Source organism: Carassius carassius, chromosome 18, assembly GCF_963082965.1.
Source record: "Carassius carassius chromosome 18, fCarCar2.1, whole genome shotgun sequence".
Taxonomy (NCBI): Eukaryota; Metazoa; Chordata; class Actinopteri; order Cypriniformes; family Cyprinidae; genus Carassius; species Carassius carassius.
Genome location: NC_081772.1, coordinates 9121490 through 9138231, shown reverse-complemented (window position 1 = coordinate 9138231; position 16742 = coordinate 9121490). Strand labels below are relative to the sequence as shown.

The window sequence follows — 16742 nt, the reverse complement described above, 5'->3', positions numbered from 1 at the left end:
TTTTTCAGCGATGAATGTTAAAAGTGTTTCAATGTAAGGAAATGTGTCATTAAATAATGTAATAAACCTCTGAGATAAATCATTGTCTTCTCACTGAATTGTTCTGTAAATGCAAAATAGTTTTACTGAAACTGTTTACTAACCGTTTAAAGGGATAGTTCACCCAAAAATTTAATTTTTGCCATCATTCACTGCAAATACTGGAATATGCTAATATTTATTTGGTTGACCAAAAAATCAGTGAATGAGTTGAATGAGACGAGAAAGTTTCAATGAAAAATAGTTTAATTTATATTCAATCACAGGTTGACATATGCAACAAACCCATTCTTTTTACTGCTGAAAATATAACATCTACAAATCAATCTTTTCACTTCATACGGCATCATATACAAATGCAAAAATAAATGCATATCAATTTAGCAATATTTACACATTTATACAAAGTGCTTGAGCTATAGTCTCAATAAGGCTTAAGTTGCCAGCACCCTTTTTTAGCCTAATAGCTTTTAAGTACATTTTGTCATGTGGTCAATGGCAAATAGCATGTTCATACAACTGAAATATTATCCATTGCGCATCCACACTTTTCTACAATCATATTTGGGAATTCGGCTACCTCTATTTCAGTATAATCTCCCTTTTTCACTAAATACATCATCGGTAGCGGCGCGCTCTCTACAACCGCGCATTTCCTCTCTCCGTAACCGTAGTTGCGCTTGGGCTGCCGGCAGCCGCCGTTACACCGGAACGCCTGATACCCGGATGGTTCGATGATCCAGTACTGGGTCCAAGTCAAGGCTCGGAAATTGATGAAGTATTTTTCCCTGCAGCACATGTCACTGTCTTTGTTGGTTTCACAGTCTCCGCTAGACCTGCAACGCAAAAAATAAAAGAATATTTGTACATTGTACGTTTGAAATGTAACACATTTTTATTTTGGGAAAATTTCTCCCGTAACACAAGAATAACAACAGAGTGATTATTTTGAGCTACTTGACTTTTAGAAAAATTCCACTAAAATTAACTTTGAATTTTTTACAAGTACATAGGCCTAGCTATTATATATATATATATATATATATATATATATATATATATATATATATATATATATATATATATATATATATATATATATATATACATATATATATATATATATATATATATATATATATATATTTGTAACATTTAAATTAATCAATAATCAAAATAAATTAATTATTTTGTATAATGTGCCACACTTACAAAAATTCTCAGCATCTCTATTAAATTAGCTATTTGACTAGGATTATTTAAATGTAATCACATATAAAATTTAATTAAGTCAGATATAGGCTACATGTGTACAGACAGTCGTATAAACTTAGCCTATGTGTGTGTGTGTGTGTGTGTGTGTGTGTGTGTGTGTGTGTGTGTGTGTGTGTGAGTGGCAAATTGTGCACATAAATAGGCTACTTTAAAAAAAAGTTACGCTGCATTAAAATGAGGTAAAATAACCCAGTAATACAAGGTAGGGTCAAGTAAGAAATTGAGTTAATATTGTTTATTAGCATAGCCTACTGCTTTGAAATGAAGCCACGCTTACCCAAACTCCTCGAGGTTTAGGGTGTAAAGAACAAGCTCAGGTTTTCCCAGAGTGTTGTCGTTTGGACCTTGAGTAGTGAAACGGACACACTTGGCCATTTCTGCCGCGTAACTGCCGGGTCTCTCGCCCTCGATCCACACCTCCAGGTGCATGGGCATCTCCATTCGGCTCTTCGACCAATAGTGCACCGCCTGGGTCACATCAAAGCTCTTCCAGCCGGTTTCGTGAATGGGAATCAACCTGAAGAGGTGATGGTTGTGACAATTACCATGCTTGTTCCGTAACGCCAATCAGCAGTTAAATTAGCATCATTAAGAAAGAATATTAACCGTCTGTGGCCGTCTCTGCTTACCTGGAATCCACTAGTGAAGTTCGGTTCGACCCGTCTTCCAGAGGTTCCACCCAGTAGATGCTCACCCGGGCGTTGTTGACGGGTCTGTGGCCCTTTCTCTCTGGTATGGAGCGCTTGTGTGGGGCTTTCTTGAACAGTTTCAGTTCTGCCATGGTCACTTCACTGTTCTCCGGGATCCTTGATGTCATCTCAAACATCACACGTTGACGTGTCGTGTCAGAATATACAAATTCACCAGAGATGTCTGGAATAGACGAGAGTGATTGATGAATAAATTATATTTAAATTTTGCTTATTTAAAATTCATTTTGTTAATATAGAAGCAGTAGGCTAATTGTTCATTTCCATCCCCATATTTCCTTTACTAAATTGTAGTATTTAATTCATATCGTGCATTTTCAATCTTTATATTAAACTTACCTGCATTGCCAGGGATTCCCCTCAGTATGCCGGCTAAACTAGGAAGCGAGCGGCGTCTTCTTGAGTGGTGCAGTTTCAGCATGGAAATATATTTGTTCTTAATGTGCGTTGGAATCACAAGGTTTTCCAGATCCCGCTTGTGAATTCTCGGAACTTCACTAAGTCCCAGTGTCTTCAGCAGAGCGTCTTCCATGTCTTCGTGGATGAAACCCCTCACCATTGCGAAAAGTGCTGCGAAAAGGAAGCACGCGGCACGGATTGAGGACATCTTCCACGTGAAGGTGCTGGAGAGGTTCTGCTTCTGAGCTGCTGTTCTCGGGCTGAGATGACTCTGCTTTGACAGCGGCTCGTCCTTAAGTGCGCCCATGAGACCCCCATTGTTCGCACTTTGACAAGGGGGTGGTGACTGACATCAGAAGGATGATGATACATGAAAGCCGTGATTCATCGGAGAAATTAACGCAAAATGTACAATTTAAACAAGAATAAGAATTCAGATAACCTCCTTTCATTCAAATAGAAGACATTGCTAACATAGTTAGATAGATAGACATGTGTAAAAAATAGATGACAGCTATAAACATGTAGATAGATAGATAGATAGATAGATAGATAGATAGATAGATAGATAGATAGATAGATAGATAGATAGATAGATAGATAGATAGATAGATAGATAGATAGATAGATAGATAGATGATTGAAAAGCATGTAAATAGATAGACAGATATGTAAATAGATAGACAGATATGTAAATAAATAGATTAATATAGATAGATAGATAGATAGATAGATAGATAGATAGATAGATAGATAGATAGATAGATAGATAGATAGATAGATAGATAGATAGATAGATAGATAGATAGATAGATTTGTAACATTATGTAATACCAAAACGGGTCACAAAATCTCCTTATAATTACATAATTATGATAAAAAAACATAATTATGTATGAATGTATTATATGTTTACTGTTAATGTAATATTATTTTTATTGCTGACACATGTTCTTGTATGGATTTACTGATGACCTTCCAGACATAGTGAACCTAGAATGCACTCTCTTTTCTAGTTTGCATGTGCACGTTGATGTAGCACCCTTGTTCCTCGTGTGTACATTCCCCTGGAAATGGTAAAACATTCCTAGTCTGGCAAGAGTCTTTCAATACGGAGTATCAATCCCTCTGTCTATGCACCTTTCTGTTGATCACCCTCGCTGTGGGCCCATCATCATTGGGTGGGCTGAGGGATTAGATGTTTATTCGAAGACCACCATCGTTCTGCTTGATGCACAGATTAAAATTATTAGGGAAACAGACTGTTTAATACAGGGTTGTGGTATGGATGTGGATTGGGGGGCTCTTCACAGGTTGGTGATTATCTGATTCCATTGCCAGTTTACCATGCCTTGTTTGGTCACACTAACATTAGAAGAGGGGCTAGTGGCACTGAGGGCCCAGTGTCTGAGTATGTGTATTGGCCTCTCTATTTGCTCTAAGATGTCAGACAGACTAAAGTAGCTCACAGGAAGAACAGATGACGAATGACTGGCTGAAGATTAATGCAATACAAATGCAGAATCAGACTAAAGAGCTCACTGTTTGAGCCCAGAAGAGTATCACCATATCTGCTACAAGAGACGATTAAGTTATTTATATCTGAAAAATAATAATAATTATTATCATTATGGAAAATTAATATATAAATAGAATACACCAGAAAGACGGTAACTAAAAACAGGCATGTTTCTCTGAATATTTTAGAAAAAGTTTGTTGAATCATCCTGCAAGTCTGGATGTGAAATGTGAACAAATAAACCCACAAAAAAAATATAAATAACACAAATGCTATACTTAGCATATTTTATTTAAAACTTATTTTTTTTAGATTTGAAATTAATTGGCAACAATCCTCAGTCTAGGGCCCTGCTTGACTCATTTTGTACAATACACATGATCCACGCAAAATTGAAGTCCTGGATTCTTGTGTGAGTTCTGTCAGTCTTCTTTCCTTCCCTTGTCGATTATTTTGAGTCCCTTTGTCAATATAAGTACCATCTAATTCTCACAGGTAGTAGCCCTTAATCAAAGGATGGAGGTACACGCCAATCAACAAAGCACGCGCTAATTAACACCTCTCTCTATTACATACGAAAGACAGACAGCTATTCAAACGGGTGCCGCCTCGGTTTGATAAAACAACAAACAGTTCGTCATTAAGGTAACGACTGTAAATATTACTGCGTTAAAAACTCAGTGCTCTTCTGTCAGCAATTAGGAATCATAATGCAGATCATATACGAAAATCGCTCATTTGGTTAAGGATGTTTAAACAAATTCTCATGGTCTACAGAAATTAATAATTGAATGTGAACTTCCTGTTCAACATTCCCTACATCCTGCCACAGTTTGGTCCTAACATCAAATGTTTTGACATGAAAGAGACGATTAGCACCTTATTAGGCCTGGTGTGGCAATTGTCGGATTCAGATTTATAGAAGAATTGTTATGAGAAGAAAAGATGTCATGTTCTCAAACGTCAAACGTTTGTTACAAAGTAATAGCGGTGCTATGACACTTTCGTTTGATGTTACAAATATGTTTTGCTGCATAAACTTGCTTGTTTGGGATATATAAAAGGAAGTCTAAATATTATATTAAATCAATGTTACTACTTTTTACGAATAGCATATATATTTCTAGATATAGTCACAGTTTTAAGTTAAGTTAATATCTAAGATATTTTAAAACACAAAATGTAATGTAACATTTACAAGCATATCCGCTTCGCTGAAAAAGTTACATAAACCCACGGACATAAATCCAGACGAGGAGTTCAGACGCACTTGATTAAATTACATACTGCAAGTGCAATGCAGAATATCGGACACAAGAGGGCGAACGTGCTCGTTTTTCATAAGAATTAGTAAGTTCTGCACAAGAGACCTTTACAAAATAAGATAAATAAGATGCTTACGAAAAGAAAATGTGAGAAAAAAACTTAATTTTTTCCCTTTATAGGCGTGACTGTTTTTCAGTGACTGAATATATATATATGTGTGTGTGTGTGTGTGTGTTTGAATTTCAAGTAACATTACTCTCAAGGTGCGAATTACCAACAAAACAATGAACTTAAAACAATGTATGTAAAAGTAAGTGTTCTCATATAATACTCACTTAAATAGGATTTTCTAAGATATTAATAAAAAAAATAATAAAGTTAGCGTACAAATAGTGCGATAAATAGACGCTCAAGAACAGAAGTCGCGTTCGCCTGCATTGGTAACCATAGCAACAGTACGCCGCTCGAGCTCTTTCCGTCGCCAGCTGACGCACGTCAACAAAAAAGTCGTGTCATTTTCACATTATTAATTATTTACCACAATAAAAAAATAATAATTAAAAAGCATTTTGTCATTTTTAAAACAGTTGACAGTTAGCGCACTGCGCTAGAAAACAATTTGGCTTGCACGAAACGAACCTCAACACCAAATCACTAACATAAATCCCTTAAATGGTGGACTCCCACTTGAAGGTCAACGAAGAATAACTATGGGATAATTCGCACACTCTTCACTAGTATACACCACTCTCTGCTCTTTTCCTCCAGCATACCCCTCCATCCCCTGCAGCAGATGCTGTGACGGTCGCCATGATGCTGTCGGGTTTCGCCTGCAGCAGCAGCAGCAGCGATCTGTGAGAGACACACACACCGCGACCACGAGCGGAGCCCTCCAACCGAGCCGACATAAACGAGGACACATATTTCCAGCAAAAGCTTCTGTCGACAAGTGCATAACAGTTTTCGAAAGCAAGGCTCGCTCCTTCTGCCAGCGTTTTAAGAGAGGGATTTAAAGGAAAAACAGCTTGCTAGGGATTTCGCAGTCCTGCCAGAGGAGGGGCATATGGGGCTTTGTAGCAATGCAGATCCCGTGCTGCTGATGCGCTTTTGTTACTGCATAATGGATAACCACAGATATCACCATATCACAAGGGATTGCTTTTAACTTCTTTAGTGACTTGTTTCGTGAAAAGTGTCCTTTATAGGAGAAGCTGAAATCGGGAATACATAAGCCTAGGTTATATACGTCAAATCCATCGGCCAGGGCAGGGTCAATGGCTGTAAGTTCTCTGCATCTAAGGACTGCGAAATCATGATGTTGTGGATTGATAGGGACGCATCGGTGCGAGAGGGACCATGATAAGGCTTTACAATATTTTTTGAGACATTACGTATTTTGGAGCGTTCTCTGGCCTACTCTGGCCATTTGCTACAGTGGGAGCAAAAACTGACCATACTGTGAGACATCAGCAGCAACTGAAACCATGTCTGGTGAGGTGCGTTTGAAGAAGCTGGAGAAGCTGATTCTTGATGGCCCGTCTCAGTCCAGCGGCCAGTGCTTCAGCGTGGAGACCTTGTTGGATATTCTTGTTTGTCTGTATGATGAATGCAATAATTCTCCCCTAAGAAGAGAGAAAAACATCCTGGAGTTCCTTGACTGGGGTAAGACATATTTCATGCACTCGATTAGCATGCATATTTTTGATGGCTTGACAGTTCTTTACACATTATTGTTCGTGTTTATTTTGGTGTGTAATGTGTTTAGTTAATTCTCGGGCAGTAGCTACAGGCGCACTCAGTAATGATGAAGACTCCTGAGCAATCAGTCTTAAAGAAAAAGTGGTTTTATTTTACATGACTCGGGTCTGCCCCTCATGGGCGCCGGCATGTTGAGATCACATGACCAGCTGTGCCACGCAACTGACTGTTACTATTAATAATAGTAATGTTTACTTTATATACAGTTTTCAGCCAGAACTGAATTCACCTCACAAAACATGTTCATCTAAGCCAAAAAAAACAAAAAAAAAAACACGTCAATTTTTCACATTTTTAATTTGTTTATTTCTTTATTCTTTTGCTTTTTATTTTATTTTTTACTGATCTGAACCTTTTTTGGTTAATATTTACATTTTTGTTAAATGTTAAATTACCTTAAAGGCGTCATATGATGCAATTTAAATTTATCCTTTCTCTTTGGAGTATTACAAGCTCTTGTCCAAAAAGATATTCTTTTTAAAAGTTAAGTCAACCACGCCCCCCTAAAATGGCTCATTCTAACACGCCCCCACGTCTCTACATCACTATGTGGGAAGATTTGCATAATGCCGGCCACATGTTCACGCAAAGAAAGAAAGCGTAACTTTTATTCTCGCTGTTGCCTCCGCTGCCATGTTTTGGAGATGCTGTGTGTTTCGTTGTGAAAGTGAAACTAATTTGTTTGGTCTTCCAAAAGAGGACACAACTAGAAATGAGTAGTTAAGTTGTATTTACAACACTGTTCCAGAACAGTCAACCCAAATATTCAGATGTGTGCAGCGCATTTTATTGAGGACGAGGACTGTTTTCTGTGAGAGTAGCCTGCAATGCCGGTGTCTGTTTTTATAATGTGGGCAATTCCAACTTTGCAAGGACAGTCTGACGCTTCTGACTCACAGTCCGTAAAGTATGTTTTCATATTTAAAGGTTTTGCCACTGATGATTCAAAACCGAGTTTTGAACATTGTATAGAAGAGCTTGTTGTTTATCGTTTCTCCGATCACAAATGCAGATATGGTTTTATGTTTGCGCAGCGTGATACGCAAAACAATGCGTAAAAAGACAGTATAAGTCATTATAATCAGTAATTATACCCCCACTGCATGTAACAAATGCCTCGTGTTTAATGGGTTTTGTTGTTTTTGTCTTGTCGTGCTGGGACACAAGCTTGAGGAATTCTGCATTTGGCATAGAGAAGCAACAATAATTCCCCTTATGTGGAAAATAATGTAAACCGTATAAACACATTGCATTACACTAAATGCACAAAACAATGTTATTTTTAGCAATGTTATATGACCCCTTTAAAGCACTTTGAATTACCACTGCATATGAAATGAATGGCATCAAGACCAGGGGTCCCCAGAGGGCCGGTGTCTTGCAGAGTTTAGCTCCAACCCTAATTAAACATACCTGAACCAGCTAATCAAGTCTTACTAGGCATACTAACTTCTAGGCAGGTGTGTTGAGGTAAGTTGGAGCTAAACACTGCAGGACACCAGCCCTCTGAGTTTGGAGACCCCTGTTCTAGAACAAACTTCTTGTATCCAGGCTGATATGTGTCTGTATCATTTCCAAAACCTTGAGCACTATTGAAACAAATAAGATGTGAATGATTAAGACAAATAGGCAAACTTTTATGCGGCAGAGTTCATCCTCCATCTGTAAATGATCTAATTGCTAGTTTAAAATGGAACAGAATGAATGCTCTTCTGAAAACTTTGGCATAACCAGCTGTCATGTTATGTAACTATCTGTGAAATGAATAGAATGCAACAAACAGCATTTAAATTCCTTGACCATCATCTGAATGCAGTGCTAATAGCACAGTCCGTCTATAGTTTGGTGTTTTGTTTACAATCTTCTGGTACTGGGATTTTAATGAAAATGCAAATCAAAAATGCCTTCTAGTGACTTAGTTAGACTCATGTTGTTGTACTCAGGTCAGGATGATTTGAGATAGAGCTATTGTGCGTCATTGTGCATGTGTGCCTATGCGAAAAAATTAAAATGTCCTTTTCCACTGGGGAGTCTCTTTAGGGCAGCATCAGGAAACTCTACTGAGCTGCTGGACACATGATGTCATATAGGGAAATGACAGTGCATTCTGTTTGTCCCCTTTGTGGACTTGACTTTTTAAAGACCGACTGGATAGGCCACTCACTCATGAGCTCATTAGCTCACTCATTCATTCACATATCAGTGTTCACTGCTGTGACATTCATTGGCATGGTTGACCAAAGTCACAGTTTAATTGTCACAGAGGCCAAATTTAGCCTCACACAGGACTGCGTGTCTTGCTTCTTTATGACACACTAACATATTTTTATGCCGTTTGTATCTCAAAAAGGAGGCTGGAAGTCCGGCGTTACTTTGTAACTGAAAGGCAATAAGGGGATAAATTTGGCTGGGTGCTCTGGTTTTCCTCAGCATCTGTGGACAGTTCATAAACACAATTTCAGAGAACCCATCAGCCACTGATGATTTAGGTAAGAAGTAGGTGAGGATTCCACATGGTTCATGGTTGATAGATCGTAATTGAAGCCTTGAGGCAGTCACATTGTACTGCAACATAATGAGAATCACATGTATGTTGGGACAAGGCCGCTAAGCAATTATATGCGAAACCCCCTGGAATGTCCCAGTCCTCCAGAGAAATGTATGCATAACCGTGCAAGACACATAATGAATGATTCATTCATATTTCCTGTGCTTCCATCGCCAACCAAGTCTAGACCAGTGACCCAGAGCCATATTGTATTGTTCTGATTATTTTCATTGTGAAAGAGTGAATTCATGCAGACTCCCTGGGCTTTTAACTGAAATGGATCTTGGGCCAATTGGCAAAGAGGTATACATACTTCAGCTTTTCATTCGTTTTCCCTTGAATGACCCTGAAGAAGATTGGAGGTAGCTTGAGGGAACTGTTTGACGGTGTTTCCCATATGATACATTTATTAAGCAGTGCAGTATGTTAAACAGGTATTCCTTCAGATTTGTTCCAAAACCTACAAGAATATAGAGTATTTTGCACTGTCAGTACAAAACCAAATTTGCTTACTGTCTACATGGAAGCCTTTGACTAAGGCTGAACGATTAATTGCATTTGCGATAATATCGCGATATGAGAAAATGCGATTTTCTAATCGCTACGTGCGCGATTTGAGGTGGGCACGTGACGCGAGCGAAAGAGCGGAGAACTCGGCTGCAACAACTTTTCATCCTGTCAGTTCATCTTTAACCTGTAGCGCAATGGCCTCTGCCTCGACGGAACAGTCAGTAACTGACACAGCTGCGACTTTAATCTCAAAGAGGAACAGCACGTCGGTGGTGTGGAACTATTTTGGTTTCAAAAAAGAAGATGCTGCACAGCTTCAGGTGTTATGCAGAGCATGCCGTGCTCCCGTTGCGACTTCACGGGGTAACACTACAAACTTGTTTCAGCACTTAAAAAAATACCACAAATCAATGTATGACAGTTGTATGACCAAAATACCGAGCACCAGTGCGCCAGACAGGCCAAATACCTCAAGACAGGGATCACTGACCGAAATGTTCGAAAGTGTCACTCCGTATGAACGTAATTCAAAACGGCACGGGGAAATCACTCGGGCAATAACCGAGTTCATAGCCAAAGATATGATGCCTCTCAGCACGATGACCAAGCCTGGATTCGTGGCATTGACATATACGCTTGATAAACGGTACAATATACCCTCCCGTACATACTTCAGTCAGACTGCCATACCGGAGCTGTACAAAAAGTGTAAAGAGAAAGTCGCCGCGGAGGTTAAAACGGTGGAGTTTTTTGCTAGCACTACAGATATGTGGTCAAGCCGCACAGCTGAGCCTTACCAGAGTCTTACAGTCCATCTTATTGATGAAGATTTCAACCTCAGAGCTCGCTGCCTACAAACTACCTACTTCCCAGACGACCACACAGGGGAAAATATTGCAGCCGGCCTGAGAGAAGGGCTTGCCAGCTGGGATCTCCACGAGGAGAATCACGTCTGCATCACGACGGACAACGCGTCAAATATGGTTCTGGCTGCGCGGCTTAATGAATGGACGAGGCTCCAGTGTTTTGGGCACAGATTACATCTTGCCATTGGTAAGTTATGTCGCGCGTGTGTGTGTGTGTGTGTGTGTGTGTGTGTGCGTGCGCGCAAAAGAGAGAGATGCGTCGATTAGTAATAAGCTGGATACAAATATATAAATTATGTGTAGTTGGGGATTCATTAAATTAATATTTCCTCCCACTCCTTTTCTAATATGTAAATTGAAATATTATGTTTTGATTTTATGTCTGTTGTGGAATGGCCACCTGCATTTTTGTTTTTTTGTTTGTTTTTGTTTTTTTACATGTTCTAAATAAACACAAAAAGTGTGTGTGTGTGTGTGTGTGTGTGTGTGTGTGTGTGTGTGTGTGTGTGTGAGAGAGAGAGAGAGAGAGAGAGAGAGAGGACAGGGGTGTGGATGTGTGCATTTTAGAATGACAGAGAATGTGAGTGTGTAATAGTGATAGCCTTGAATCACAAAACTCAAATTTAATTGTGTGTAATACACTACTTTCTATTTCTTTCAGAAAATGCACTCAAAGATGACAGAGTGTCAAGGGCAACAGCACTGTGCAGGAAGCTGGTGGGACACTTTTCCCACAGTTGGAAGAAGAAGGCAGCACTGATGGAGGCACAGAGGGAGCTCAAACTCCCTGAGCACAACCTCATAACGGAGTGCCCAACAAGATGGGGATCTAAAGAAATGATGATTGCTAGAGTGCTTGAACAGGCCAAAGCCATTTCTCAGGTATTGTCTGGAGATCGATATGCACGCTCCCTCATCCCAACCTGGCAAGATATTGATGTGTTGGAGTCGATTCACAAGGCACTGCATCCTCTACTGGAATTTACTGATGCTCTTTCTGGAGAGGAGTATGTGAGCATCTCCTACCTCAAGCCAGTTCTTCACCTTTTTGCCACATCAGTCCTGGCTGAAGATGCTGAGGACACTGACCTGACTAAATCAATAAAAACCAAAGTCCTAGCATACCTCAATAATAAATATGGAGACCCAAACATCCAGGAGCTTTTGGATGTTGCCTGTTTCCTGGACCCTAGGTTCAAAATACAGTACATCAGTACTGACAACATCCCTGCTATCAAGACCCGACTGAAGACAGAGATGGTAGACTTAGCACAGCGTACATATCATCGGGTAAATGATAATTATGTATTTCACAAAAACACAATTTTTCTGTAAAATCTAACTGGAAAACTAATGGCTGTTGTTTTTATCTAATAGGAGAAGAGGTCTCGTACTGAAACTGTTCAGATGCCTCAAAGTGCACAGCCCTTGGGGGAAAAGGCGAAGAGGTCTCTTGGCAGTTTTTTCAAGACCAGTGCAGCCTCTCCTTCTTTGCCTGTTGAAGATGTCGCAGAGGCAGAGTTAAACAATTACCTGATGACTCCTACCATTGATGGAGAAGATGATCCCTTGGCTTGGTGGAGGGTGCACAAGATCAGCTACCCACAGTTGTGCATCATGGCCCGCAAGTATCTTTGTGTACCTGCCACAAGCGCTCCCTCAGAGCGTCTTTTTAGCACAGGAGGGAATATTGTGACTTGCACTCGCTCATCCTTGAAGCCAGCAAAAGTCAATATTCTGGTTTTCTTAGCAAAAAACCTGTGAGCCACTGAGAACAAAACTGTTGGATCATTATAGCTGGCAGTGCCATACTCGTAGTGAACTTTAGTCTGTGTGGTGTGTTATTGTTGTGTACTTGATAAGTGAGGTTGATCTATTCCAAATTATAATATTCAAATAGTTTTTGTCTAATTTAAAAGTGCATTTCTCCATTTTTTTATTTATAACTTTATTTATTTTGATTTTACTAAATATTTTCAAAGCAAATGCTGTTGCAGTTGTGTGAAATGTTACTGACTTTGGAGCAGTAAGATAATTATTATTTTTAATTATTTTTTTCTTCAGACTGTAAATTTTGCACACAGTGTTTACAAAGTGCGCATACCTTTGTTTAAATTATTGAAATGCACAGTGGCAAAGCCATAGATGTTTCTGCAACGAGCAGTTCAATAAAAATGTCATTTATTTCAAGTCATACATGTTTTAATTTAATTATAACAAATAGGCCCAGCCTATGGGAAAGAACATTTCACACTAAATGCATCTAATATTGTGTTGGTCATATTTAAATAATTCATTACGTTTTGTTGGGGAAAAAAGAGGATAAAAAAATCTTTACAAAACAAATCGCATATTAAATCGCAATCGCAATATTGGGGAAAAAAATCGCAATTAGATTATTTTCCCAAATCGTTCAGCCTTACCTTTGACCAGTGGAAATATTGTTCAGACGTTTTCATTTGCAAAAAAGTACATACCACAGTTTTTGGACATGTTGCTCTGATAATATTATGATATTCAGTGAATTTAATTGGTGTGTATAGTGTAAATGCAATGGTAAGCTGAAAATGGTATGCTTTGAAACAGTTTTCACCCAGAAATTGCTGGTACATTTCACAAATAATTACAAAAAAGGCAAGTAACACATTATATGAAACATGAAATTCTTAAGTAGAAAGACTGAAATGGTAATTGTCTTGTAAACGTCCTCCAACATGTCCTTGGCTAACTAACTGAAATAAGATGAAAAATGAAAATATAAAAAAATATAAGTCCAAAATATAAATAAATACTATAATAGTATATCAATCAAAATACCATGGTATTAACATCTGATACATCATCGTGCCGTGGTATGACTACAGTATTGTTTGGGACTTTTTGTTTTACACGAGAAAACCTTTTTGTGCATTTTTCCAGTTGAATTATTATTTATTTTATTGCTTATTCATATTTTTATTTTTATTCATTACATTTAAAAGTGAGGTCACTGGACATAAATATGGCTGTATTACATAGATGTCCTGCTAAAATGTAAAGCATGCCAGACATTGAGCTGCTCTACACTGAGGTGCAAGAGCAATGCCAAAATTCCAAAATAACGCCTCAGCAATGTAGAGATCTGGATGCATTGTTCTTCCCTGTCACATGATGTTTCTCCTGTGGAGGGCTTGGCTCGGATCGCTTGGCTGTAATAGTATGGTTTAAAGCCAAAGAATTCACCTCTTCTCCCTCATCTGTCTCCATTCCCACTCCGGTCCCTCATTCCAGCAAACCCTCCAGCAGTCAAACTGGAACGTCTTATTTAGAGCTAACATTATACACTTAAACACCCGCCCATGCCTGGAGCTGTAACAGCACACAGAAATATGGGAAAAGTAAATGTTTTTGTTATTGTATATGTATTGTAACGCATTCTAGACACATGTTTAGGGTGTTTTCGCTAGCAGAGATCTGTTATTCGAGATAACACACACCAGTTGTCAGATAGCCAATGCTGCAGTGCATCGGTGCTCTGAGACCCTCCTTGCACACTGTAGATGAGGAATTGCTGCACTCTGGGCCAGATTTGCATGGAAGTGCTGACTCAGAGCTCTAGGTCTTTGCTGCTCTGATGTGCAGGGTGAAGAGGCTCATTTGTCAGCTGTATGATGCCTACACTATGTTGTCGGTTTTCCTCTCTATGCATCACAGACTGGCCAGTCTCTTAATAGGTATCTTCTGTGTACCAGCTTTGGCAGAGCAAAATAATGGACACTCAGTTTCATTCGCCATTTGAGATCTAAGTAAACCATTTGTGTCAGGTGACAGTTGACCGTGTTGTGAACAAAAGCCAAATGCTTTTGTATTTCTGCAGCTGTATATGTGTATATATAAAGTGGATAGATTTAATATGTAACTCAAGTGTGTAATATTTAAAGTGTAGTTCACCCAAAAATGAAAATTTTGTCATTTACTCATCAGGATTGAAAAATAATATTGGAACCCATTTACTTTCATTGTATGGACAAAAAAACAACAACTACAAAAAAAAAAAAAAGGAAAAAAAAAAAAGCAAACGGGAACCTTTTAAAATATATATTTTGTGTTCTACAAAAGAAAGGTGTACATGTCTGATAGCATTTTTTTTGTGACTAACTATACACCTTTACATACAGGGTAATTTGGTTATTTTTATAAAATTGGTAAATTTTATTTTAGAACCCAATTCCGTTACTTTAAAGGAATAGTTCACCCAAAAATGAAAACTTTCAACACCATTGCAAAACAACATTGGACCCTTTTGACTTTTAATGTATGAGAAAATAAAAAGAAAATCAAAATATATCTTATAAATAAATTAATTAAATATGTGCCAGGTTTGTGATATATAAAAAGGGTGGCAGATCGCCTGTAATGTTGCATGGACAGTTATCACTTAGACTTTGCCTTTGCTGCTTCCTGATTTATGTGCCTGAATACTTTGTGTGTGTGTGTGTATTTTTGGTGTGTGCCCTTGAGCTTTGATGCACTGGAACAGTAGACCATCCTATCAGAATGCTACTACATGCATTAGTAAGCTGTGACACAAAGTGACCCAGAGTTTAGACCTCAACATTCAATAAAGACTAAAAATATGACTTCTAAAACCATTCCGACTCTAAATTCTGATGGGATGAGTGACATTCAAAGCCATTGTAAAATGACTAGGAACACTAGCAATAGTAGCTTCTTGAATATAGAATTACTTGCATGAAATTTTAGTCTCAAATGATAAGCTAACAGCACATAGGTTTTTTCTCCTGAAGTGTTTTCAGTGTAGACACTGAATGATTTGTACAGTGATTTGCGGGTTCAGCGGTTTTGGTTTGGTTTCTCTTTCAGTAGGCATGCATTTTTGTTTTGCATCATAGATTCCAGTCCTCGAGGACCACGGAAAGCTCTTGCCAGCCATGCAGCACGATGAAACAGCTTCGAGTAACACACAATGAGGAAATCCTGTGGTTGTAGTAATTTTTGTCTGTTGGTTATCTTGGCTGACCCCATAAACATGGCAGCTGTACTTGTACGTATCGGTCCAATCTACCTCATGAGATTTCCAAATGACAAAAATACCCTCACACTTCAGTAAATATCACGCATGACCTAAACTTGATGAAGATTTCACAAGCTTTCCAAATTGTAAATGCCAAGTATTTTAGGTAATTACTCCTGCATGCTAAAAATGCTGCACCCCTGAGATGAATAGTTAAGCTGAATTGCTGTAATAGCTAGCTGCTTAGCTGTAAAACAGTGTACACAGTTTAGTTAGGTTTGTAAGATGAAAATACAGATAATTAAACAGACATTTTAATAGACTGAAATTCGAATTTTATGTTGCCTGTATGACAGATTAACCCTTGTCCTTTTTTCGAAATGTTTCCAGTCATATTCCAAGCAATTCAAAACCATTGTGGTGAACAGTGTTTATCTGAAGTGTCTCTGCAAAAAATAATGCATTATTTATCAGCTTTAATATATTGGCCAAATTTTCTTATCATGTCGATAACAAAGCGGTGAAATTGAACATTTATCGGCCGATACTGATATGGTTGCTGATATATCATGCATCCCTAAACTTATATCATTGCTGTTAGCTTAGCAACATGCTGCCTCATCAAACACCGTTATAATCTATTGTAATTTCTTTTTTGAGGTTACATTGCTGTTGGGATGCTGCCTTAGCTGACTAGGTTTTGAAACATGAGCTTGTGATTCTTCATCATCCAAGGCCCATAGACATGGAAAATAGCAGAGAGATAAAGCCCAGTCTGGTAACAGAATTGAAGAGTGTTTCTACTGCTTTTCGTCTCAACAAATGCCCCATCTTACAT

General features: G+C 38.5%; 3 protein-coding genes across 4 annotated transcripts in view; 2 read left to right on the top strand and 1 right to left on the bottom strand.

Annotated features, from left to right (window-relative positions):
• Positions 1-284: 284 nt before the first annotated feature.
• Positions 285-2862, bottom strand: LOC132091848 (left-right determination factor 2-like). The gene is made up of 4 exons (XM_059497945.1): positions 2364-2862; positions 1944-2187; positions 1592-1831; positions 285-875 (listed from the first exon to the last, which is right to left on the bottom strand). Exons 1-4 carry the CDS (start codon positions 2728-2730, stop codon positions 551-553), a joined length of 1176 nt encoding a protein of 391 aa, XP_059353928.1. The 5' UTR covers positions 2731-2862; the 3' UTR covers positions 285-550.
• Positions 2863-5865: 3003 nt separating this feature from the next.
• Positions 5866-16742, top strand: part of LOC132092291 (serine/threonine-protein kinase MRCK alpha-like) — a 56629-nt gene continuing 45752 nt past the window's right edge. Inside the window, exon 1 of one of the 2 annotated variants that reach the window (XM_059498463.1) lies at positions 5866-6870. In XM_059498463.1, the coding sequence (XP_059354446.1) occupies positions 6693-6870 (178 nt within the window). In that variant the 5' untranslated portion in view covers positions 5866-6692. The remainder of the gene's footprint in view (positions 6871-16742) is intronic. The other variant, XM_059498462.1, reaches the window with a different exon arrangement.
• LOC132092839 (E3 SUMO-protein ligase ZBED1-like) lies at positions 10624-13308 on the top strand. Its single transcript, XM_059499275.1, has 3 exons — positions 10624-11077; positions 11552-12180; positions 12268-13308. Exons 1-3 carry the CDS (start codon positions 10624-10626, stop codon positions 12652-12654), a joined length of 1470 nt encoding a protein of 489 aa, XP_059355258.1. The 3' UTR covers positions 12655-13308.